This window comes from Rhinatrema bivittatum, chromosome 6 (assembly GCF_901001135.1).
Source record: "Rhinatrema bivittatum chromosome 6, aRhiBiv1.1, whole genome shotgun sequence".
Classification (NCBI taxonomy): Eukaryota; Metazoa; Chordata; class Amphibia; order Gymnophiona; family Rhinatrematidae; genus Rhinatrema; species Rhinatrema bivittatum.
In genome coordinates, this window is record NC_042620.1 from 37,364,364 (window position 1) to 37,389,380 (window position 25,017).

The 25,017-nt window shown below is 41.9% G+C and overlaps 1 protein-coding gene across 4 annotated transcripts in view; it reads right to left on the reverse strand.

Moving 5' to 3' along the window:
- OSBPL11 (oxysterol binding protein like 11) overlaps nt 1-25,017 on the reverse strand; it is a 152,483-nt gene that overhangs the window by 69,559 nt on the left and 57,907 nt on the right. For all 4 annotated transcript variants that reach the window (XM_029605284.1, XM_029605283.1, XM_029605285.1 and 1 more), the window contains exon 6: nt 21,330-21,531. In XM_029605284.1, the coding sequence (XP_029461144.1) occupies nt 21,330-21,531 (202 nt within the window). The remainder of the gene's footprint in view (nt 1-21,329; nt 21,532-25,017) is intronic.

The following is a 25,017-nucleotide window of genomic DNA, read 5'->3' on the forward strand; positions in this document are numbered from 1 at the left end:
AAATATACATAAAGAATTAGAACGTATGGAAAACCTTTTGAGATTAAAGAATCTAAGATTAGTGAACTTTCCCATAACCCATCTTTTATCCCCTTTAGGAATGTTTAAAAAGTTTCTTAGAGAGGTACTAATGTATAAAGAGGAAGAATTTCCTACTTTATCTAAAATATATTATTTTAGGAAAAAAAAAAAGAGAGGAATATTCAAAATAATGTGCCAGAGGAACCCCCGAGTTTGGGAATTTCAACCTTCTTGGAGGAATCCCTGGACATAATTGAGAATAGGGCAACTCTTTTTATTGCCTTCTTATCAGAGCAGGACAAAGATAAACTATTCAGGAAGTTTTTCACTATCAAGGATGTCTCTTTTTGTGGATCCTTATTTCTAAAATTTCCTTGTCTTTGTTACATAAATTATAGAGGGAAAAAATTTGGGTTTACGGATCCAGTTCATCTTCTTGCTAGATAAATCAGAATCAGAACCTGAATTTGAAACTTTAGAGGTAAAGGGTCCTTGAGAAAATTAGAACTCCTGTCTCCAATTATGGTATATGCTATGTCTAAAAGTTAATCCCAAGATAGATAATTGGGATTATATTAGATACTGAATTTCCTTTAAGATTATGGTGATATTCTCCCCCAATTATGTTATATGTATAACAATAATAAATATTGTTTTATCTATGTAATGTTTGCTTTAAAAATTGGGATACATATTTGTAAATGTTTTCATGATGTTATCATTGAAAAAAATTAATAAAGAATAAATTAAAAAACAAAACAAAACTAAGCTTCAGTCTTTTTCCTAAAAAAAAATAGAAAATCTGTCTCTGGAGAAAGAGCATCCCACAAAACAGGCCTCATAAGGGAAAAGGCTCTACTCCGGAAGCCTGCTAAATGCTATTTTTTGATAGATGGCGTATATAACATGACCTTACCCGATTATCTCAGGGGCAAGAGAGTTGATATCCAGGTAACTGATCTCAAATAGCCAGGCCCCTCATTGTTTATGGTTTCGAAAACCAACATTAGAATTTTAAAGTTTCACTCTCCACTGAACAGAAAGCCAATGGAAATCTTTCAAAATTGGGGACATGTGATTATGAAAGCTGCAACCAGATATATGTGCTGCAGCATTCAGTAACACAAGTCAAAGAACTAGAAGACTTAGGAAAATTGCATTATAATAGTTTATCCCTGATAAAACTAATGCTCACATAAGCATTCTGAAATTAGATAAATGCAGGTAAGGCTTCAATCATTCTACCAGTCTTAATTTATAAAAAGTAGTGTTATTGATAATTTAGAATCTAAAAATCAGCCCCAAGCCTAACGATAGGTAACTGGTATAGTCACTTATTAAAATCTGAAATGAGGGATCAGGACCCAAAAGTCAATTGACCCAAGGAATTTCTATTTCACTTAAGTTCAAAAATGGCTTGTTTGCATCCAGTCCCTAAGGGCCAGATTTTCAAAGGGGTACGTGCGTACCCCCCGAAACCTGCCCAAAGTTCCCCCTGCGTGCGCCGAGCCTAAGTTGAGTAGGCTCGGCGGCGCGCACAAGCCGCAGGACGCATGTAAGTCCCGGGGCTTTCCTGGGGGGAGGGGGGCGGGCGTGTCAGGGGCGTGTCGCGGCGTTGCGTCATTTGGGGGCGGGACGTGGTTCCAGCCAGGGGGCATTTCGGGGGCGTGGCCGAGGCCTCCGAAACAGCTCCTGGGCCTGGGAATCGCGCGCTGGCGGCCGGCCCGCGCAAGTTACGCCTGCCTCAGGCAGGCGTAACTTGTGCAACAAAAGGTAGGGGGGATGGGTTAGGTAGGGGGAAGGGAGGGGAAGGTGCAGGGGGGGGTGGAGGGAACGGAGGCAGGCTGCACGGTTCGGCGCGCGCAGGATGCCGATTTTGCAGCCTTGCGTGCGCCGACCCTGGATTTTAACAGATACACGCGTATCTATTAAAATCCCGCGTACTCTTGTTTGCGCCTGGTGCGCGAACAAAAGTAGGCAAGTGCGCAAATTTGTAAAATCTACCCCTTAATGTAGTAATTACAGAGCCATTATTAGGGTACAGTCGAACAAAAAAAATCAGGATGTCATCTGCATAAAATTTCTATGTGATATTGTAATGGATCACCTCCCCAAAGAGTTGAAGATATAAATTCAACAATATAGGTGAGAGACACAACATTTGAGGAACCCCAGACCTAAGTGGCCTACAGTTAGAGGCTTCTGCTCCTAGCCTCATTTCCTGAGTGTGCGCAGCCAAGAAGGCAGCAAGCCAATTATTAATGGCTGGATCCATCCCCACAATCTTTAAACGAGCAAGTAGAATAAGCACTACACATGGGCTGTTCATACTGTTTGCAGTAATGATTCAAAGAATTTGGCCAAGAAGAAATGACATCAATCTGGCCCAGCATCAAGGGAAGAGCTCAACAGGAGTTGAAACGCTACTTGGGAAACACTAATTGCAACTTGGAAAGCTAAGATCCCACCGACAGTGTTGTTCTTACCTAATACTGTCTTATTTAAAATGTATCTTTATTCAGATTTCAACAAAGTTACAGCACCACTACACACAATTGTGAAAATAAGATAGCCAAGCAGAGAAGAGGACCATTCAACTATGCTATCTGATATGCAAGCATGTAGTTAGTTACCTGAGAACTGATACTGGTGCATTTAACGAGAACACTTATTGACAAAATTTCAGTTTGTCCCGCAGCCAAGATTTTGATTTATATTCATGCCTTCTATTTCTGGCAGAAGTTCACATAGTCCAAAGAAAAGGGTTCCACTTTTCCCAGAAAAGAACATTCTCTTTGAGGAACATTAGAAATTCTCTCTTCCATTAGCACAATCAATTTCAAGTTGGAAATCCACCAGCTTTGTGTGGGATTTGAGCATCTTCCACTGTTACAGAGTAGCCAAATGTACAAAAGTCAGAACCAGTAGTAAGCAGCAGGCTGTCCTTTGTGATTCCCTCTAACCACAAGAGAGATATCTTTCTGGCTCAGTAGCTATATTTTCTCTTTTTTTTGCTGTATCTGTGTCAATGGTCTAGCAAGTTGCAAGAAATAATCACTATTTTTTTTGGCAGGTTCACATCACATAAAGAAACCTGTGCCAGAGTCTCCACATCGGAAACAGGCATCGGATACATTTTCAAGCATCCAAGATAATCTCCTTGGTGTCAAATGCGATCTGAAGTACGCTGAATCTAATTACGGCCAGCCAAACTGTATCACGTTTTGATCTCCTCTAGGATTTCATGCTATTCTTCCTCGAGGCATTTGTGCACCCCCATCAGTTCCCAGCAAACTGCTTTTTCAAGTCAGACTCCACAGCTGATCCAGACCCGACTAGCAATCCCTCGGCCCCCAAGCATTTGGAGGATTTCCCCTTTTTCTCAAACCAAATAGTTAGCAATGAAAGACGAACACACACACAAGACTGGCTCAACAAGAGACGTGGCGTTAGCTGGCAAAAGCATGCTATTACCAAAAAGATTGAAGTTAAAGATACAGAAGAATAAAACCAGCAGAGACAGAAAGCCAGGGCTATATTTTTTTCTGGGATACTGTTGCTTTATTATAATTTATCTTTTTTTCTTAGTATGGTTTCCTAGGGGAAACAGACATTATAAAAATCACCATTTCTGTCCGTCTCTCCTCAATAACTCTGGGTCATCCAATTTCATTCAAATTTCTGCCACGGATAATGAAGTGGCAAGTGATCCCTCCCACCCATCCACTCACAATTTTCAAGCGCTCGATGCCCCCCCAACACTTAAAATCCCATTTTCGTTTTATTTCCAGGTCAGTCTAGCTAAATACACAGGGAGATGAGCGCACATTGTGTTGTCATTCAGAAATTTAATGCTCTCCTGCCACTGGTTATTACCTGTGGTCAAAAATGGATGAAACTGTCTCGAATGTTTTAAGGTGCACTTATTAAGTTCACATAATGAAAGTTTTCATAACAATGTGCTTTTTTAAAACCAAGAGCCAAGTAAGAAAAGCATTCATTAGCAGACAAAACCAAACAAAAATGCTACCATTCAGTCCTAACTGTAGATCAGTCTTTCAGGAATTAACTTTTAGTAGCTGTTCCAAATCCCCATTAAACTAGCTGCAAGTAGCACATTATATTATACCGTAAATGATGTGGATTTAACAAGTAAAATTAACATAGAACTGTATTTACTGCAGGGCTCTAAAACCCTCAATTAGTGGAGCAGTCTGATGCTCAACCAATCCTCATTAGTGTCTGTTCAAGAAATATTAAAACACTAAACGGCAGTCACAGTTCAAAAGGCGATTCCTAGCTGTGATAATCCTAATTAGTCCCTGTAGCGGCACATATGTTATTTTATAGCCCTATCTCTTGTTCTGAAGTGTCGAAAACTTATCAAATCCCTGGTAGAGGCTGCAATCGTTACCCTGAGATAGATACTACCACCAACTACACAGCCCTGCAAGGGACACAATCCAGTGGGAGCACCGAGAGGAAAGGATCACCTTGCTGGTGGCTGAAAAGAATCAGTTAAGTACTGATTGGGGACATTTTTTAAACTTAAAAGTATTGGGGAGAAGTAAACTATTGGTGTATATTATTTAGTGTGTTCATGTGTTTTGTTTTAAATAGGTAGTCAGAAAGGCAGGCAATAAACAGAAGTTTGTGTGTTTGAATTTCACACCCCTCCCACCAACCCCAGCTCATCCTTTATAGGCAGGTGTCACTATCACACTAAAAAAAAAATTAACAAAATCAGCATGTGTGTTTGCTCGCTCATTCACTCTCTCTCTCCCCACCCCCACACCGGGAACTCGCGGCAGCAGCAGCCTCCTCCCAATGCTAACCTCTTCATTTTCAGCCCTCGCGGAGGCGGAGTCCCATCGGCCGCGGTTGAAGCTCTTCATTTTCCTCTGAGCCGCGCTGCAGTCTTCTGCAGTCTTCTTTTCTTCGGGCCGATGCCGAGCGCACTAGCGTGGCCTCTTCTTGCCGCGCACGCACCCGATACTCTCCACTTCCTCTTCCGGGCCGCGGGGGGGGGGGGGGCCGGAAGAAGAGAGCACGCCGGTGCCGGTGCCGCTGACTCCAGCTGTCCTGCTGCGTTCCGCCCGGGCTGACAGCATTTTAAGCCCGTGCGGAGGAGGACCAGGGAGCAGCTGGGTCAGCGGGAAAGTGTGGCGACACTTGTCTGCGAGCCAGATGCAGCCCTCAAAAGAGCCATATCTGGCTCGCGAGCCATGGGTTCCCGACCTCTGTGATAAATAAATAAATAAAACTACTGACTCCAGTGTTTTTGAAAGTGAAGTTAGAGAAGCTATGGGCCTAAGGTTGTTGAAATCCATGAAAGAGGAGGTTTTATTCTTTAATATAGGTAACACTGAAGTTTGTTTAAGATAGTCTGGAAACTTACCTGACTCTAAAGATTGGTTAACTATCAAACATATGATCTGAGCAAATTGCTCCTACACTTTTAAATAATAAACCAGAGCAAGGGTTTAATGGCGAGTTTGATACTTTTTGTTTACTTATAATTTTTTGAAATGTTTCAGTCGTAATTTTGTCAAAGGTAGACCAGTCATTTACAGACATCTGGTTTTTATAATTAAGATAGGGTAAACCCAGGAAATCTTGTGTTATATTATTTACTTTAGTTTGAAAGTAATTTGCTATGTGATCACAGATGTTATCATCTACTTTTCGGTTTGTATTTTGAATGGGTGTTTTTAAAGATTTAAACTATGTTAATTAATGTAGCTGGATTATTTTTTGCTATAGAAATTTTATTTGCATAAAATCTTTTTTTTTCTTGATTTACTTCTCATCAATAAATCCTTAAAGTACAATAGTAGGCATTTTTCGTATTATTATTTTTGGTTTTTTGCCATATACGTTCCTTTTTCCTAAGTGCAGTTTTTAATTGGCGCAACTTGTTATACAATGGAAGATTGTGTTTATTCTGATTTTTTTGAATTGTTGCTTTAAATGGGAGATTTCAATTACCCCAATATTGACTGCTAAGTGAAACATCAAGACATGCTAGAGAAAGAAAGTTTCTGGATGGAATAAATGACAGTTTTATGGAGCAATTGGTTCAGGAGCTGATGAGAGAGAGAGAGCAATTTTAGATCTAATTCTCAGTGGAGCACAGGATTTGGTGAGAGAGGTAATGGTGGTGGGGCCACTTAGCAATAGTGATCATAATACGATCAAATTAGAATTAATGATTGGAAGGGGGACAGTAAGTAAATCCATGGCTCCAGCGCTAAACTTTCAAAAGGGAAACTTTGATAAAATGAGAAAAATAGTTTAAAAAAAAAAAAAACTTCACTGAAAGGTGAGCTACAAAGATAAAGTGTGCACAATAGGCATGGGCATTGTTAAAAAAAAAAAAACCATCTAGAAGCACAGTTCAAGTGTATTCCACGCATTAAGGAAAGCAAAACGATTGCCGGCATGGTTAAAAGTGAGGTGAAAAGAAGCTATTTTAGCCAAAAGATGTTCATTCAAAAACTGGAAATATCCATTAGAAGAAAATAGGATAAAGCATAAGCATGGCAAATTAAATGTAAACACTGATAAGACAGGCTAAGAGAGAATTTGAAAAGAAGGTGGCTGTAGAGGTAAAAACTCACAATAAAAACTTTAAAAAAAATATATCTGAAGCAGAAAGTCTGCTAGGGAGTCAGTTGGACATTTAGATGACCAAAAGGTTAAAGGGGCACTTAGGGAAGATAAGGACATCGTGAAAAGATTAAACAATTTCTTTGCTTCGGTGTTTACTGAAGAGAATGCTGGAGAAATATACGTTCCGGAGAAGGTTTTCATAGGTGATGATTCAGATAAACTGAACCAAATCACAGTGAACCTGGAAGAAGTGATAGGCCTGATCAACAAACTGAAGTGTAGTAAATCACCTGGACCAGATGGTATACACCCAGGGTTCTAAAAGAACTAAAAAATGAAATTTCAGATCTATTTCAATTAATTTGTAACTTGTCATTAAAATCATCTGTTGTATCTGAATATTGGAAGATGGCCAATGTAACCCCAATATTTAAAATGGTATCCGGGATGATCTGGAAAACTACAGAGTGGTGAGTCTAACTTCAGTGCCAGGCAAAATTGTGGAAACTTATAAAGAATAAAATCACAAAACATTTAGATAGATATGGTTTGATGGGACACATCCAGCATGGATTTATCCAAGGGAAGTCTTGTCTCAAATCTCCTACATTTTTTTGAAGGGATGAATAAACATGTGGACAAAGATGAACCAGTATATGTGGAATATTTGGATTTTCAGAAGGCGTTCGACAAAGTCACACATTAGAGGCTAAGAAAACTAAAAACTCATGGGATAGCATGCAATGTCCTTTTATGGATTGCAAGCTGGTTAAAAGACAGGAAACAGAGTAGGATTAAATGGTCAGTTTTCACAATGGAAAAAGGTAAATAGTGGAGTGCCTCAGGAATCTGTACTGGGACCAATGCTTTTTAATATATTTATAAATGATCTGGAAAGAGGTATGATGAGTGAGGTGATCAACTCTGTGGATGACACAAAATTATGCAGCGTAGTTAAATCTCAAGCAGATTGTGATGAATTGCAAGAGGACCTTGCAAGACTGGAAGATTGGGCTTCCAAATGGCAAATGAAATTTAACATGGACAAGTGCAAAGTAATGCATATAGGGAAAAATAACCCTTGCTGTAGTTATACAATTTTAGGTTCTATCTTAGAAGTTACCACCCAGGAAAGAGATCTAGGCATCATAGAGAATAATACATTGAAATCATTGGCTCAGAGTGCTGTGGTGATCAAAAAAGGAAACAATCGGGCCGATACAGTAAAGCACGGACGTGGTTGCGCGGTTTTTAATCCACTTTGGACGCACGTTTTGAGCGCGTAAGATGGACGTGCAATTCAGTATCGGCTTTTAAGCATCCTTAGCGCTTGCCGAAAAAGACGCGCATCCTTTTCTGCCCGCCGCATGTATATGGTATGTTAATGATCGGATTAGCTATTCCCCCCCGATACAGTAACGCGCGCCCAAATTATCGCGTCTTTAACTAGCTTATTTACCGCATCTTTAACCTCTATATTTACCGCCTACCCTGACCCTGGCGTTAGTGTGATGTTCAGTCAGCTTCAGACCGGACAGCGTCATGGACAACAGGTATATATTGGCTCTGGCGATCTTTTTCATTCGGTTGAGAAGCAGAATAAGAAATGCTCGGCAAGCGAATTCTAGAAGGCAGATTGGAGAGGCCAACAGGGGAGCCCAGCAGCAAGGAGAACCCAGCCAACAGGAGAACCCTGCAGCAAGACCGGAGGAGGTATGTGTTAAACGGTACCATCCATCTCTGGGCGTCTCTGAGGCTCCGGGGGTCCAGCGGAGACATGGATGCCTGTACGGACGCCGGAGAGTTGGGAGCCGCGCCAGGCCTTCCTCCAGCATCTACTAGGCGTCCTGAGGCATCTACTAGGCATCCTGAGTCTCCAGGGGGTGGGGGAGGGTGTCCAGCGGACGCCTATACGGACGCCTTCCTCAGGCGTCTAGAATTAGGCATCCCTGAGGCTGCTGACTGTAGTAAAAGCTTAAATAAGAACGCATAGCTCATTTAAGAATACGCCCGGAAAGAGATGGGAATGTCCATGAACGGAAGCCCCGACCTTGGACGTCCCGCCGGGCACTCAAGGCAGCAGCCATGGACATTGGAAGGCAGCATTCCCCTCTTTCCGGGCGTCCATGCTCGGAGGCCCCGACCTTCACAGACGCCCGGATGTCCTTGCACGTCCTTAAGCGCCCGGACGTGGAAGGTTGGGGGGGGGGGGGGGGTGGCCTCCGAACAAGGACGTCCAGATGCTCAGGGCAGCGGCCCCGGTGTCCATGCGGGGTCTGTAGGAAGGAACCATCCACTCCTTGTGGAATGACATTTGAAATGACAGGTATGGCGCCAGTGCACCGTGGATACTGTAAAGGCGCTGTATACCGCTCTATACAGTAAAATGGATTGCAAACGCCTACCGCTTCATAGTCGTGCTTTGGATGCTCATTTGCCGCCGCTTGGATTTACGTCTAATTTGAATATTGAATCGAGTGGCTTGCGAACTAAAATGTGCGCGCGTCAAACACGCGGGCACCCGCCACTGCTGCACTTTTTTTTTTACGCATCAGTACTGTATCGGCCTGATTGTTAGGCATTATTAGGAAGGGAATAGCAAATAAAATGATGTATGTCATAATGCCTCTGTATCGCTTCATGGTGAGACCGCATCTTGAATACTGTGTGCAATTCCGGGCACCGCATCTCAAAAAGGATATAGCTGCACTGGAGAAAGTGCAGAGAAAGGTGACCAAAATGTAAGGGGCATGGAATGGCTGCCCTATGAGGAAAAGCTAAAGAAGTTAGGGCTATTTAGTTTGGAAAAGAGACAACTGAGGGGGGATATGATAGAAGTCTACAAAATCATGAAAGGACTTAAACAAGTTAATGTAAATCAGTTATTTACTCTCTCAGATAATAGAAGGATCAGGGGGCATTCCATGAAGTTAGCAAGTAGCTCATTTAAAACAAATTGAAGAAAATTCTTTTTCACTCAGCACATAGTTAAGTTCTGGAATTCATTGCCAGCGGATGCGATTATGGCAGTTAGTGTAACTGGGTTTAAAAAAGGTTTGGATAAGTTCCTAGATGAAAAATCCATAAACTGCTAATAATTAATAAGCAATAGTAGCTCGTGATTTATTTAATGTTTGGGTACTTGCCACGTATTTGTGACTTGGATTAGCCACTGTTGGAAAAAGGATACTGGGCTTGAAGGTCCCTTGGTCCTACCCAGTATGGCATAACTTATGTAGAGGAAGGGAAGTATCATGGATCCACTGGTTTTACTAATCATCTAGATGAACTCAAGATCTGGCTATATATATAAATCATTAGCTCTTTGTTCTCAGCCAAGATTTACATTAATTTCTGACAGGTACACTCGGACCAACACTGTAAGCACAAAACTAGAAGCTGAGCTCCCTCTGGAAGAATTTGCATGTGTTACTCAAAAGCCGTGTACTGCTACATAAGGTACAAGTCTAGCTTTCAGACAGCTACTATTATGAAGAGTGTTCAAGCCTAACTTCCAAATGAAAAATGCTGTTTAAATTAGCTGCTCATTACTTCACCCTGTCACAGCCTGTCTTCTCTGCGCCACTTGTTGCAAACATCACATGATCTCTTTAATATGATTTATTTAATTCATACAAAACTCAGCGTGTAAACGAATCGTAAGTTTCCACAAGGTGCCCTATGAGCTGAGAAGCCTCACCGAGATGGATATAATCCCCAGGCTCTGGAAGCAGACTCAGTCAGCTTCTGGTCTGTGGACTGTACATTCTGGGAGACACATCACATGAAATACTGTTTCATGGTTCTTATTGCTAGTATCACCTTGAGGTGTGAACTGTATTTATTTTATTTATATCTTCGCTTATATACAGTCCATTCATAAAGACTCCACACTGGTTTACAAAAGCAGTAAACAAATATACAACATAACATACAATAAACAAAACTATAAAACAAAAAAAAATTACATTTAAAACCAAAATATATTTAATCACGTAATTCTGACTCTATATAAAATGTGAAATAGCATGGATGAAAGATTTGTAGGTAAATGTGCAGTACCAGCCATGTATTCTTGGGCAATGGATATGAGCCAAGACTTGGAAAAACAGTTGAGACAACCCGTGCTGCCCACTACTTTCATGGCCAGCACTATAAGTTTTAGGAGCTAGTAAAGAAAAATGTTCCTAGTTTGCAAACCACTGATTTTATTTCTGTAAATGCTTTTGTATGGACACTAAAATTGGGCAGGTGTTGAGGAAAGGGGGTAGCTAGAGGTGCTATAGGTTTGCTTTTTGGCTGCCCTTGCCCCTCACTGCAGGGATGGAACAAAAAACTTATCGCACCCGAGACCTAAAACTTTTGGGCAGAATAGCTTTAACTAAAAACTGTTGCCTATGCTGAAATTTCATCTGTAGTTTTATAAGACTGCTGCACGTTGAAGAAACCCCTGGGTATTGTGGGGACAGGGATTCTTGTGCACTGCTTCAGAAGCACTATCACTAATCATTTTTAAAGCGCTCTCTAGGAACGCCCCAGTCTTTTTTTTTTTTATTGTGCATTTCTTAAATAGAGCTACATAAGCTTTGACATTTAGATAGGAAGAGAATGGGGATTGTGGCAGATCTGTGGCAAAGTAGGATTCTTCCAATACTTTTGTAATTTTATAGCTTCACTCCCCAGTTCTGCATCCAACTTTTATTTTTTAAATGTGCTTCCCCATTACCCATCTTCTCTTCTCTCTAGACAACTGCATTCTCCTGCAAACCTGTTTCCCCATTTCCATTTAAATTTCTTAAGGAGATTCTGTTTGTTTGCAGCCAAAATGTGCAGCCCTCTCTAATGCATGCACAATGAATGGATGTAAGAAATGCTCTCATGTACGACAGATCTTTTTAAGTAACTGAATTATGAATCCTCATGAAAGGTGTGCAAATGACTAGGGCTGAAGTCTTAACAACTGGCACTATTGCTCACAAGTGACCAACTGGCGCTAATTCAATCCCTTTTTCTGTCTGTTATCAGGTGTCCAATATACATAATCATGTATTTCTATATAAGTAAACTTAACACACTGGAAACTAAAGTAGTGTATGAGCTTTTACTTTCAACATTTATAGCAGTGTTAAAAACAAAAACAGTGGCCCAAGGCCACTCTTCCACAGAATTGGCTAACAGTTTCATGCTATCAGCATGCTTAGCTGCAGTAGCGTGCCCCTAATGTCAGACGCCTGTTTCCCTGCCCTTCATTAGAGGGTGCAAATGTATTTCAGCCGAAGGGAAGCATTGTAAGAGGATGCAACACATCACTTACCAAATAAGGCTGAGATTTTGGTAACAGCATCTGTTTAAAAATATAAAAATAAAGGACTGATGTGCAATAGCAAAAGTGGGAGCCCGGCTTCTCATGTTAAGAACATGCCATACTGGGTCAGACCAAGGGTCCATCAAGCCCAGCATCCTGTTTCCAACAGTGGCCAATCCAGGCCATAAGAACCTGGCAATTACCCAAAAACTAAGTCTATTCCATGTAACCATTGCTAATGGCAGTGGCTATTCTCTAAGTGAACTTAATAGCAGGTAATGGACTTCTCCTCCAAGAACTTATCCAATCCTTTTTTAAACCCAGCTACACTAACTGAACTAACCAGATCTCCTGGCAACAAATTCCAGAGTTTAATTGTGCGTGAATGTAAGATATGCTCTCTTGTACGACAGATCTTTTAAGTAGTTGAATTATGAATCCTCATGAAAGGTGTGCAAATGACCAGGGCTGAAGTCTTAACAACTGGCACTATTGCTCACAAGTGACTAACTTGTTCCTAGCAAGCACTCAAGTACGCTCATGGAGGGGGCAGTTATAAACCTAAACAGCACTATATAACTGAATCGAACCTCCAGGAAGGCTGAGGGCCCTGCACTGAGGAACCATAGAGAAACCCATGGTAGAGGCCATTCACAGTGACAGATTTTAGGTTTGCTTGGGAGGGTATGGAGCAGTAGTAAAAGAGTAGAGAGGTGAGTTAAAAGATGTGGGGAGAGGGAGCTGGTGTTGGTTGCATGTGGGAACTCACATGTGCAACTGCACTAGTGCATGAAAATCAAATTAGCAGACTAGAGAGGCCATTTTGGTCTTTATCTGCTGACTATCCACTAGTCACTGCAAAACCCACAATGCCACCTTTCCTTCAGCTGCCTCCACCCTCAAAAACCATAGATCTTACAGTGTAAGCTCTTCTGGGCAGGGAGCACCCTTACTTTCTGGATATGCATGACGTCAGTAAGCATTCGTCATACCACTGTTTATTAAAATGTGCTCTAGACTGCTTTTGCAATCAAAAAAAGTTCAAAAGCAAGATACAAAGCACAAATATAATTTAAAAAAATAAATAAAAACTTTAATAAAAATAAATCAATAAAAATGATTCCTAACATATTAGCAGTCACAATATATCAACAAACTACCTCCAATATAATACTCCAGCATAGCAGAAGCCCAAGTAAATCAGCAGCAGGGATGTTAGACAGATACATTTCATCCAGTCATATGCAGGAAAAGACACTGTGTTCAATTGTTTTCTTTGTAACTGTACTAAGATACTGAGTTCAAATGTTTCTTGTAATTATACTATGTTCAATTTGTACTTTGTTCTATTGTTCTATGTAAAGCCCCCCCCCCTTTTTTTTGGGGGGGGGAGCGTTTCACTGTTATATGTAAACCGGAGTGATTTGTATTTCATACAAGAACCTCGGTATATAAAAATTAAAAATAAAATAAATAAATAAGAATAATCTACTAGAAAAATCCATGTTTTCATCTTCTCACAAAAGGCAAGATAATTTAAACTCTTAAGAACATAAGACTTGCCATACTGGGTCAGACCAAAGGTCCATCAAGCCCAATATCCTGTTTCCAACAGTGGCCAAGCCAGATCACAAGTACCTGGCAGGATCCCAAGCTGCTTATCTACACTAACAGCTTTAACCAAGTCCTCTAGCAAACGAATTCCAGAGTTTAATTACGTGTTGAATAAAAAATATATTTTCCAATTTGTCTTCAAAGAATTCTCTAGTAACTTCACTGCATGTCCCCTAGTCTTTGTCATTTTTAAAAGATTAAACAACCGATTCACATTAACCCGTTCTACTCCACTCATTATTTTATAGACCTTTATCACATTTTCTCCCAGCTCTCTCTTCTTCAAGCTGAAGAGTCCTAATTTCTTTAGCTTTTCCTGGTAGGGAAATCATTCCATCCCCCCTTTAACATTTTGGTTGCCTCTCTCTGTACATTTTCTAACTCCACTGCTTCTTTTTTTGAGATGTGGTGACTAGAACTGCACGCAGTACTCAGGTTGAGGTCACACCATGGAAGCAATACAGAGGTGATATGGTATTTCCTGTTTTATTCTCCATTCCTATCCTAATTATTCCTAGCATTTTATTTGCGTTCTTGGCCACTGCCACACACTGAGCAGGATTTCAACATTTTCTCCACGATGATGCTTAGATCTTTTTCCTGGGTGGTGTCTCCCAATGTGGAACCTTGCACTGTGCAGCTATAATTGTGGTTGCTTTTCCCTACGTGCATCGCTTTGTACTGGTCCATGTTAAATGTCATCTGCCATAGGCATGCCCTGTCTTCCCAGTGTCACAAGGTCCTCTCAGAATTTCTCACAATCTTCTTGTGATTTAACAACTTTGAATAATTTTATATTATAAGCAAATTTGATCACCTCATTCCTTGTTCCCATCTCTAGGTCATTTATAAATATGAGAAAAAGCAGTGATTCTAGTGCAGATACCTGGGGAACTCCACTATTCGCCTTTCTCATTGCGAAAATTGATCATTTTAACTTTGTTCTCTGTTTTCTATCTTGTAGCCAGTTCTCGTTCCACAACAGGACACTGCCTCCTATCCCATGATTTAATTTCCTCAAGAGTCTCTCATAGAAAAGGACCAAATGATCCTTATGCCAGTATCTGCTGCACCGTGCAGGTTACCCCCATGCTTATCAGTTTCCCAGACCGTAAAAGTCAGGGCTCTCAGATGCTGTTTGAATCCAATCTTCCTTAACCCTTACCATGGAAGCAGAGAGCAATGATGGAGCCAGATCAAATGTATCGGGCTTAGTGATTAAGGGTAGGAAAAGCCACATCGGCAAGATACCCTCGTGTTTATTTATTTATTTATTTATCTAACATTTTATATACCGGCATTCGTGGGACACATCATGTCGGTTCACAAGTAACTGAGAAAGGAAATTACAATGAACGAGGATGGGTAACTGGGAAATCATTGGATAATATAAGGAACTGGATAAAATAAGAAAGTACAAGAGAGAGAGTCCATAAATAGGAATAACTTGGTTGAACGACATGGAAATTACTTATCCATGTTAAGATTAGATATGCATATGCCATGTTAAGGAGGCGTGAGAGTGCACTTATAAACTTACATATATAAACTTATTTACAGTATAAGGAGGCGTGTGCACTTATATACAATTATATGCAAAGGGGAAGAGGGATGCATTAAGGGGGGTAGTATCAAGGAAAGGGTGTAAGGGGGTGAAGGGCGGGGTGAAAGGGAGGCTACGGGGCGCAGGGGGAGGGTAAAGGGTATGGGGGGGGGAGCAGGGGGGGTGTGCTGTGATGGTGTGCAGGGGGTCAAAGATAAGTAAGAAAGGTTGGGCGGGAGCTGAGATGGTTCCAAAAAGAACAAAGCCTAGGGTTGGGCGGAGTTGGGGTAGGCTTGTTTAAACAGCCATGTCTTGATTCCTTTTTTGAAATGGCTCAGGGACGGTTCTAAACGGAGTTTGGCAGGGAGGGAGTTCCAGAGGGTGGGACCCGCAATGGAGAAGGCTCTTTCCCTGGTAGTGGTAAGATGCCCGATTTTGAGTGAGGGGGTTTGGAGGGTGCCGGCGAGGGAGTTTCTGGTTGGGCGGTTAGTTTGACGGAATTGAGGCATATCTTCAAGCCAGGGGGAGTTGTTTTTGTATAATGTGTTATGTAGGATGGTAAGTGTTTTGTATTGGGAACGGAAGGCAATGGGGAGCCAGTGGAGATCTTGTAGTATAGGAGTGATATGATCGGTTTTTCTGGTGTTTGTTAAGATACGTGCCATAGCATTTTGAAGGATTTGAAGGGGTTTAATAGTGGAAGCTGGGAGGCCTATGAAAAGGGAGTTACAATAGTCGAGTTTAGATAACATGGTGGTTTGCATAACAGTACGGAAATCATGGGTGTGTAGGAGGGGCTTCAGTTTTTTGAGGGTTTGGAGTTTATAGAAGCCCCCTTTTAGCAGCGATTTAATGTGGGATTTGAAGCTTAGTTGATTGTCTAGGGAAATTGTCTAGGGAAATTCGTTAATGCCTTGTTATCATGTTTTTTACTGTTCAATGTAAAGCGCCATGCCGTGCGTTTGTTTTTGCGTTACAATGTGAACCGATATGATATCCTGGATGAATGTCGGTATATAAAAATTTTAAATAAATAAATAAATAAATAAATTCCTAAATCTCTGACACTGTGTGGTAGTGTGTGAGTTTGTGAAGCGTTTTGAATCATTTGGTGGATTGAGTCGATTGGTTGATTTGTTAGGATAAGGATTTCAGTTTTAGAGGCGTTAAGTGCAAGGTGGAGATTGGAGAGGAGTGAATTGATGGAAGTCAGACAAGTTCCCCAATCCATAAAATGTCAAGGCCCTTGTTGGTTGCTGCCTGAATCCAATTCCTCGTCTCACTGCCATTGAAGCAGAGAGCAATGATGGAGTTGCATTAAGCCTTGATACTGTTATTTGTTAAGGGAAGCAACTACCACACCAGCAAGTTACCCCCAGTTACCCCATGCATTCTTTTATTTCCATCCTCTAGCTTTTAGGGATCCACAGTGTTTATCCCATGCCCCTTTGAATTCCTTCACTGTTTTCGTCTTCACTACCTCCTTCGGAAGGGCATTCCAGCCATTCACCATTCTCTCTGTGAAGAAATATTTCCTGATATTGGTTCTGAGTTGTCCTCCATGGAGTTTCATTTCATGACCCCTAGTTCTATTGATTTCTTTCCAATGGAAAAAGTTTGACAATTGTGCATCATTAAAACCTTTCAGGTAACAAAGTCTGTATCCTATCTCCCCTGCACCTCCTCTCTTCCAGGGTATACGTATTCAAATCCTTCAGCCCTCCTCAGAAGTCTTCCAGTGCTGACCCCTCACCATTTTGGTCGCTTTTCTTTGGACCGTCTCTATCCTGTCTTTATCCTTTTTGAGACATGGGCACCACTATAGAACACGGTACTCCAGGTGAGGCCTCACCAAGGACCTGTACAAGGGCATTATCACCTCTTTTTTTCTGTTATTCCTCTCTGTATGCAGCCCAGCATTCTTCTGCCTTTAGCTATCGCCTTGTCACACTGCTTCACCGCCTTCAGATCATCAGACACTATCACACCAAGGTCCCTCTCCCAGTCCAGTCTTTTACTGTCCATCACATACAGCTCTTTTGGATTGCCGCACCCCAGATGCATGACTCTGCACTTTTTGGCATTGAATCCCAGTTGCCAAATTTTTTTTTAATCATTTTTCAAGCTTTCTTAAATCACTTTTCATTCTCTCTACTCATGAAGTACTTTGTCAAACACTTTCTGAAGATCCAGATACCCTAATGTCAACCGGCTAACTATTATTCACATGTTTATTTACGCCTTCAAAAATAAATGTAGCAGATTGGTGAGACAAGACATCCCTTGGCTAAATCCATGTTGGCTTTGTCCCATTAAACTATGACTATCTATATGTTCATTAATTTTGATCTTTATAAAAGAATGTCAACCATTTTTCCTGGCATGGATGACAGGCTCACCAGTATGTAGTTTCCTGGATCACCCTGGAACTGTTTTTAAAAAACTGTTACATTGGCCACTCTCCAGTCTTAAGATACTGTAGCTGATTTTAACAGTTTACAGATTACTAATAGTTGGTCTACAATTTCATTTTTTCAGTTGTCTGGGATACATACCATTTGGTCCAGGTGATTTGTTACTCTTTAGTTTGTAAATCTGCCCTACTACTGTTACGCCCTTCACCTCTGATCCGAAGCGACTCCAGCATAAACTCCGGCAACATGGGATGGGGTTTCCTGTAACTCTGGACTTCCTTTTATAGGTCCCCTAGCTGGGCCCTCCCGTGGCACTGGCTGATGACATCACATCCCCATCAGTATATAAGGAAGTCCTTTGCAATCAGTCAGCATCTCAGCAACAGGTCTCCTGGTGTTCCAGTGTGTGTTACTATCTGTGTCTTCTTGTGCCTTGCTCCCTGTTTCTTGTCTCACTCCTTGCAGCTCTTTGTCTTCTTCCCTGAGCCATGTTCTTTGCTTTGCCTTATTTGCACCCTAGTCCTTGTCTCCTCTGTCTGGCCCTCTGTCTCCCTGGTTCTGACTCTAGCTTGGATCTCGTCTCTGCCGTCAGCTGCCTGCTCTGACCCTTGGCCTGGACTCTGTCTATTCTAGCCTGCTGCCTGGATCTGTCTCCCTACTTGGACCTGATCACTCTTGCTAGCTGCCTGCCCTGACCCCAGTGTGTCTTGGATTCTTGTCTTGTTCTCTGTCATAAGGCCCCCGCCTAAGTCCTGCCAGCAACCGGAACCCAAGGGGGAGGTGGCAGCTGGTATGGGTGAAGCTCCAGTCTGGCCTGCTGCCAAGTCCGTTCGCCAGCTGCCAACATAGGCCTCATGGGTTCGCCGACAACTACATTGCAGGAGAAGGGGCTCACGCCAATCCTTACAATTACATCTTCCATGTTCACATCATCACCTTTAAATCTCTCTTCTGGCATCTGCCTTACATCTTACTCAAAGACCAAGCAAAAAAAGAATTTAATCTCTCTGCTATGGTTTTGTCCTCCCTTATTGCCCCTTTTACCCCTCAATCATCTAACAGTACAAGTGACTCCCTCGCAGGCTTTTTGCTTTGAATGTACCTGAAAGTTTTTATTATGAGTTTTTGCTTCCACTGCAAGCTTCTTTTCAAATTCTGTCTTTGCCTTCCTTATCAGTGCTTTGCATCGAACTTGCTAGTGCTTGTGCTGTTTCCTGTTTTCTTCATTCAGAGCCCATTTCTATTTTTTGAAAGATGTTCTTTTGGCTAGAATAGCCTCTCACACCTCACCTTTTAACCATGCCGGCATTCATTTGGCCTTCCTTTCTGTTTTAATTCATCTGGGCTTCCAAAATGGCATTTTTAAACAACGATATTTTTGACACTGTAGGTAACAACCATTTTTAGACAACATCCATGACTGATATAAACTCTTAACCTTTACAGTTACTCCTTTCAGTTTCTTCCTAAACATTTCCTTCCTTTTAGTATAGTCTCTCTTTTGAAAGTTAAATACTATCACAGTAGATTTCCTTAATGCCCTCCTTCCAGTTATCAAGTCAAATTTGATCATGTAATGGTGACTATTGCCAAGTGGCCCCAATACCACTACCTCTTGCAACAATTCATGTGTTCCACTAAGGATTAACTCTAAAATAGCTCCCCCTCGTCAGTTATTGTACCAGCTGCTTCATGAAAATTCATCTATTTCATCTAGAATACTGGGGTAATTGAAATCACCCATTATTACAGTGCTGATTTTGATAGCTTCCCTAATTTCTATTAGCATTTCTGTTCATCATCTGTCTGTTCATTCTGGCCAGATAGATGTTAGTACACCCCCACTGCTATTTTATTCCCCTTTTCACACTACAATGCATTTTGTTTCCTGCAGACCTTTTATCCTGTTTGACTCAATGCCCTCTTTAGCATATAATGCCACCCTCCATCAGTTTGAGCCATCCTATCATTGCGATATAATACGTACCCTGGCATCACAGTGTTCCATTGGTTAGCCTCCTTCCACCAGGTCTCAGATGTCAATTATATCTACTTCTTCATTCAGTGCTATACATTCTAACTTGATCTACCTAATTTTTTTTTTTAGTATTCTAGCATTTGTATACAGATATTTCAAAATACATTTTTTATGTTAACAACTTGCTTATCAATTGACAGGGGTAATTTGGAATCTTTCTGCTCTGTTTGCTCTTTACTTAAAGGACCCTGGTTTACTTTAGCATTTATTGCAACCTCTCTAACGGGATGCTCCAACTTCCCTGTTTTGTTAGTATCCTTCAAAGACACATCATCCCGAATCATGCACTTCTGAGTGTGTGTCGGCTCTCCCCCATCATCTAGTTTAAAAGTTGCTCTATCGCCTTTTTAAACTATCTTTACTGATAAATTATTCTAGAGTGCCCATCCCTAAATTGTGCTTTCCAGACTTGCTTAACTGAGGGTAACTTGCAGAAGTGCCCCCTAACTAGATCTCAGAATGCATTAAGGGGAATACCTTGTCAATCTCTCCAACAAACAGTGGAGAGACTAATAATAAAATCTTAAACGGAAAATAGGTAGCAATGAGAAGTCAATGAAGCAACAAGCAATGACCAACTGGGCTGCCACATTTTGGACCATCTGCAGCCTGTGTGTGAGCCTCTGAGGTAGGCCCACGCATAGGCTGTTACAGTTATCCAGCTGCAAGACCCCCTGTAACTGCATAACTGTTCTAAACTAATTCAGATCCAGAAAAGAACACAATTTCTTTACACTCTGTAGTTTCAAAAAGCACAGAGTGGATCATTCTAGCTACTTGTGATTCCAAATCAAACTTGGCATCCAAAAAAACTCCAAAGTCTTGCACCCTCTGTGTTGATATTATAATTTCAGTCTCTAAGAGATAACTGTGTTGTATTTGGAATCTCCATTGTGGATGTATTTAACACTAATTTACACTCTAGTCACCAATCAGTAATCACCTTGAACTTGTTAACCTCCACATCCTGTGAAACACTCTTCTGCTTTCTTAGGGGCAAAATAAACTGGGTATCATCTGCATATAAATATCCTCTAAGCCTTTGCAGGAAGGAATTAAAAAGCGATGTTGAATAGGGGGGAAACTCTGTGGTACTCACTCAGACTCTGGTGACAATATCTGCTTAGGCAGAACTTGAATCAATTTATTGTCCAAAAAATGTTATCTGTTGCAAACTACTCCCTGCAATCCTAAGGATCTTCAGTGATCCTACAAATCAAATGCAGATTATAAATCCAGCAGAATAAACTGCACCTCTTTAACCAAAAAATAAAGGGGCAAAATCACTGATTGACATTAAAACTATTTGCTGTTGTGACTCCACCCTGGAAGGTGTCCAAGTTGTCAAATGAATTGTAACCAATTTTTCCAAAAGTTTGCCTAAAAAAAGGACAAATGGTCACAGGATTAGAATTCACACAGCTTGCATGATGCATGGAAGATTTTTTCAAAAAAGATGTCAAGATGGAACTACATAGTTTTGTTGGGGAAAATAAATCTTCCTCTAAAGATTTATTATCAGAGAACCTCCAGTCCCATCTCTGGCAGTGTCTTGACCAACCTAGATGGACAAGGATCTAAAACAGTGTTAATATCTATTGACATACTTAGGTGTTAACCTACACAATCTTGAATATACTTTCAGCACTACAGAAAAATAAAATAGTAAGAACAAGAAATTCTGTTCAACTTATCCTAAATAAAAGCCTCTGCTGTTTGTTAATAGCATCCTGTCCTCATGCCTTTCCCTGGGGTTATATTGTGGTGACCTTCTGGACTCACCTGTGGGTAAGGCGCGTGTCTGCTGGGACACGTGCTGGAGCTGCAGGATATGGAAACAGTCGTTCAGGCAGTTCAGTGTGGCCATAGAAGTTGCTTTCAGCATTAAAAGGTCCTGATCCAAGGCGGTGAGGTGCCCTGAACCCGGCAGGCATTCTATACTCCTGATCAAATCCCTCTGCTGACCTTCTGCCTGAGACATCATCTGGGGAAACAGCAGGATGCATATCAGAGTCAGCAGCTGGCATTTCTGATACAGAGTCGGCATTGTATTGCTTTAGGGAGGTGGCAAAAGGATTCAGTTTGGCATTTTGTGAGTTTTATCGCGTGTCCAGAAATTTGTACGGCAAATGATACGTGAGAATATCACACACACAGCTCTGCCCCAACTTGCATCACTCTTAGTATCCTGTTACTGGACCCCTCTGAGGCACAGAATGATGATTCTTCCACAGTGTAACAGATGCGGCACAGCGATACCGGATCAATAGCCCGCCCCCAAGACGCCCGGGGTTGCTTCACCTTCTTTTGCGTACACTTACGGCTGTAATATCTTTGAGGTCGGGATACTGTAACCTATTATCCTGTGCAGCACTGAGCGCATGGATGGTCCCTATATAAATAATACATTGTATTTTGTGATGTGACAAATGTTGACTTGAGACCAAGTTTAGCGGGTCAGCGGTTCAACTGTTAGGCAGTGCAGGGCTCCAGCGAGACAAGAGAACGGCGCAATGCAGTCTCACCTCAGCAGCAAAGGTAGAAGAAAGTGAAGAGAGAAGAATCAGCACAGAGTGGGGGGGGGGGACAGGAAAAATTAAGGAAGAGGGATGGAGAAAAAGAGGCTAAGAGGAGGAGAAGGAGAAGAGAAAAACTCATAATAAAGTAAGGGAGAGAAAAAGACGACAGAAAGTTGGGGCTATGGAGAGGAATATGAGAAGGAAATAAAGACAGGCGTTAGAAACGAGAATGACAAGAAACAATGAGGAAGAAAAGGTGATGGAATGGAGATCAGGAGCCCTCAAGGGGAAAAGCCAGAGATGCAGAAAGAGTGCAAAGGGTTATTTCCTTATCAATTTACAATTGTTTCTGCCTTCACCCCCGTCGCACAAACAAGCCTTCATCCTGTGCCACAGACACTACAACGCACACACCCTGGAACAATGCTTGCAGAACACGAGGCACTTTTTCATGATTTAAGGAGTAACTTTAGGGTGCCACGGGGCATGCAGGAGATTAAAGCCCTGGCTGCAGCTATGGCTTGGAACCTGGCACATACCACCCAGGAAGGGGTAATCATTCAATTGGTACAGCTACACAAAGAAAAATGTGATTTGCACCACCGTACTGCCCACCCACTCTGCTTTCTGAGGGGAAGATGGTCTATGTACTGTTCACGTACTCACCAGGGAGCAGCCCTCCGGACCTGGGCTCCTCCTTACACAGTGAAGACCAGAGAGCAGAAATTCTACATTTCATGTTGTTATTCTGTGGTTTTATTTCCTCAGCAGCCTAAATTACTGCAACAATGCTGCTAAAGATACTTGCGGTCCCGGAGCAAAAATTACAAAGATAAGACTGCACAAGAATATTGAGCTTTTATTTGCAATACGAAAATCTTGTTAAAAAAAAAAAAAAAAAAAAAAGACTCCGAGACAGGATATGCATGTACCCTCTGTTTTTTGGAATGACTGATGATTAAACCTTTAGCACTAAGATGGGCATCAAGTCCGCCCAGTATGATGCGCTGCTCTAAGCTGTGTTATATGAGGGTCATTCCATTCCAAGACTTAGCATAAGTGTTTCACACATCCTCTTAGTACTGAGGGAGATATTTTTCTTTGTTGATTGATATTCTTCTTACACTTTTGGGTCCCATTTACTGTGCTTTATTTTCCTGCCCTAATTTTTATTGTGAGGTACATCTAGAGAGCTGAAGAGCAGATATTACAGCAGCTGGATCAGCAAGCAGCAGCAGCATGTTCCAGGAAATTCGGATCTTCCAAGCAGAATCCGATGGCCTCACACACCGTAAACAGCGTTTGCAGTTAGCTGAATCGACGTTTAAAGATTACACTTGAATGCTTTCCAGCCCACTGCCTCAAGTGCTCAGCACATTTATCTGAGGCATGCCAAGGCTGCCAAACAGGACTCCTGCAATAAATTTAGGAGGTAATTTTCAAAAAAAGATTTACATGCATAAACCCTAGTATTAGGTGCATGGATGGCCTTTTGTAAATTGTCCTGAGGAGAGGGTGAGGCAGGGGTTTGTGCCCTGTAAACTAAGGCGCCAAAGCGATTCCACACACCACGACGAGGCGTTCTGGGGGGGGGGGGGGGGGAGTGGAGCTGAGAAAGGGACAGGCATACTTTCAATTTTCAGACGTCTCGCTCACAAGCAGGTGTAACTTTGTGCGTTTATGTCGGTGCTGGTTGGGCCCACACCCGCAAAAGTTTCAACGCGCAAAACCCGGCTGTGAACATTTGGGCTGAAGTCTGCAGATAAGAAGCACCTGCCGACTTCTGAAAACGATTTCCCAAGCTTTCCTCTGAATTTGGGCTTCACGTCCCCAAGCTCAGACGTCACATGCCACTTCTGTTTCTCCCCAGACTAGCCAGGCAGTAGCCCTTGTAAGGATCAGCCACCCAGCAATCAAGAAAGAAGCCATCCTCAGTGTAGCAAATAAGGAAAGAGAAAGAGTATGCTTTTAAAAAAAAAAAAAAATGTTTTGACCTTTACATGCCCAGGAAGGAAAGGTTTTGGGATTTAAGAGTTCTGCGTGTTCCTGTTACTTTAAAATGCATGCCCTACGATATTCACTGTGGATACTGCTCCATGCTGTTCATGAGAAATGCTCCATTTAAGCAGAGCTTTCTAGGATTAAATTGGAGAGGTCTCACTTAACAAAAGGAAAGCCTTCTCTTGCTATTGCAGCCTGCCCGTACGGACTGACGACTTGCCTCCTTAATCAGAAGCTGTGACAGCAGACATCTCCAGCACGCTCAAGAGCAGGCCCTCTTCTAACCTCAATGCGTCGGTCGCAGTTCTATTCGGCAGCTCAGAATCCTTTGAAGCTTGATCTAGAGAGGTTTTTGGGGTTTTTTTTTAGCTTTTCTGATGCTTTGACTAGAATGGGGCTTGGCGTGGTTACCGACTCGCGGCATGTCAATCGGACACAGCCGTGCTGTTAACTACCACTCCAGTTCCCACATCAAAGCAAACATCTTAGGTATGTCTTTATCCCCCCTTCCCAAAAACGCTCGGCTGCGTTTCTATGACGACCGGTTTAAGGAGCACTGTACAAGTCTTATACTGCATTGTGCTGTACCATCTTCACAGCAGATACCAGCAGGCCAGGTACAGTCTCTGTTTTAAAGTTGGGGGTTCTTTCACAGCTCCCAGCACATCTAAGAAAATCTGATGGACTAAAAGAGCTTCAAAGCACAATACAGAAGGATTCTCATTCTTGTGATCTACCACAGCATTTCTTTTTCTCTGAAATGGTTTGCTTTATTATGTCTCTTTGGTGTCTCTCTTTTCCTCTCTTTGGTGGCTTTTTCTGTCTCCACCCAACATGTTTTCTCTACCCTTTGTGCAATTATGCAGGCCGATGCAATACTGGGATCAGCGCGTCCGAAATGCACGTCCAAACCAGCGCCTAGCTGATAGCACTCATCTCATGTAAACTCC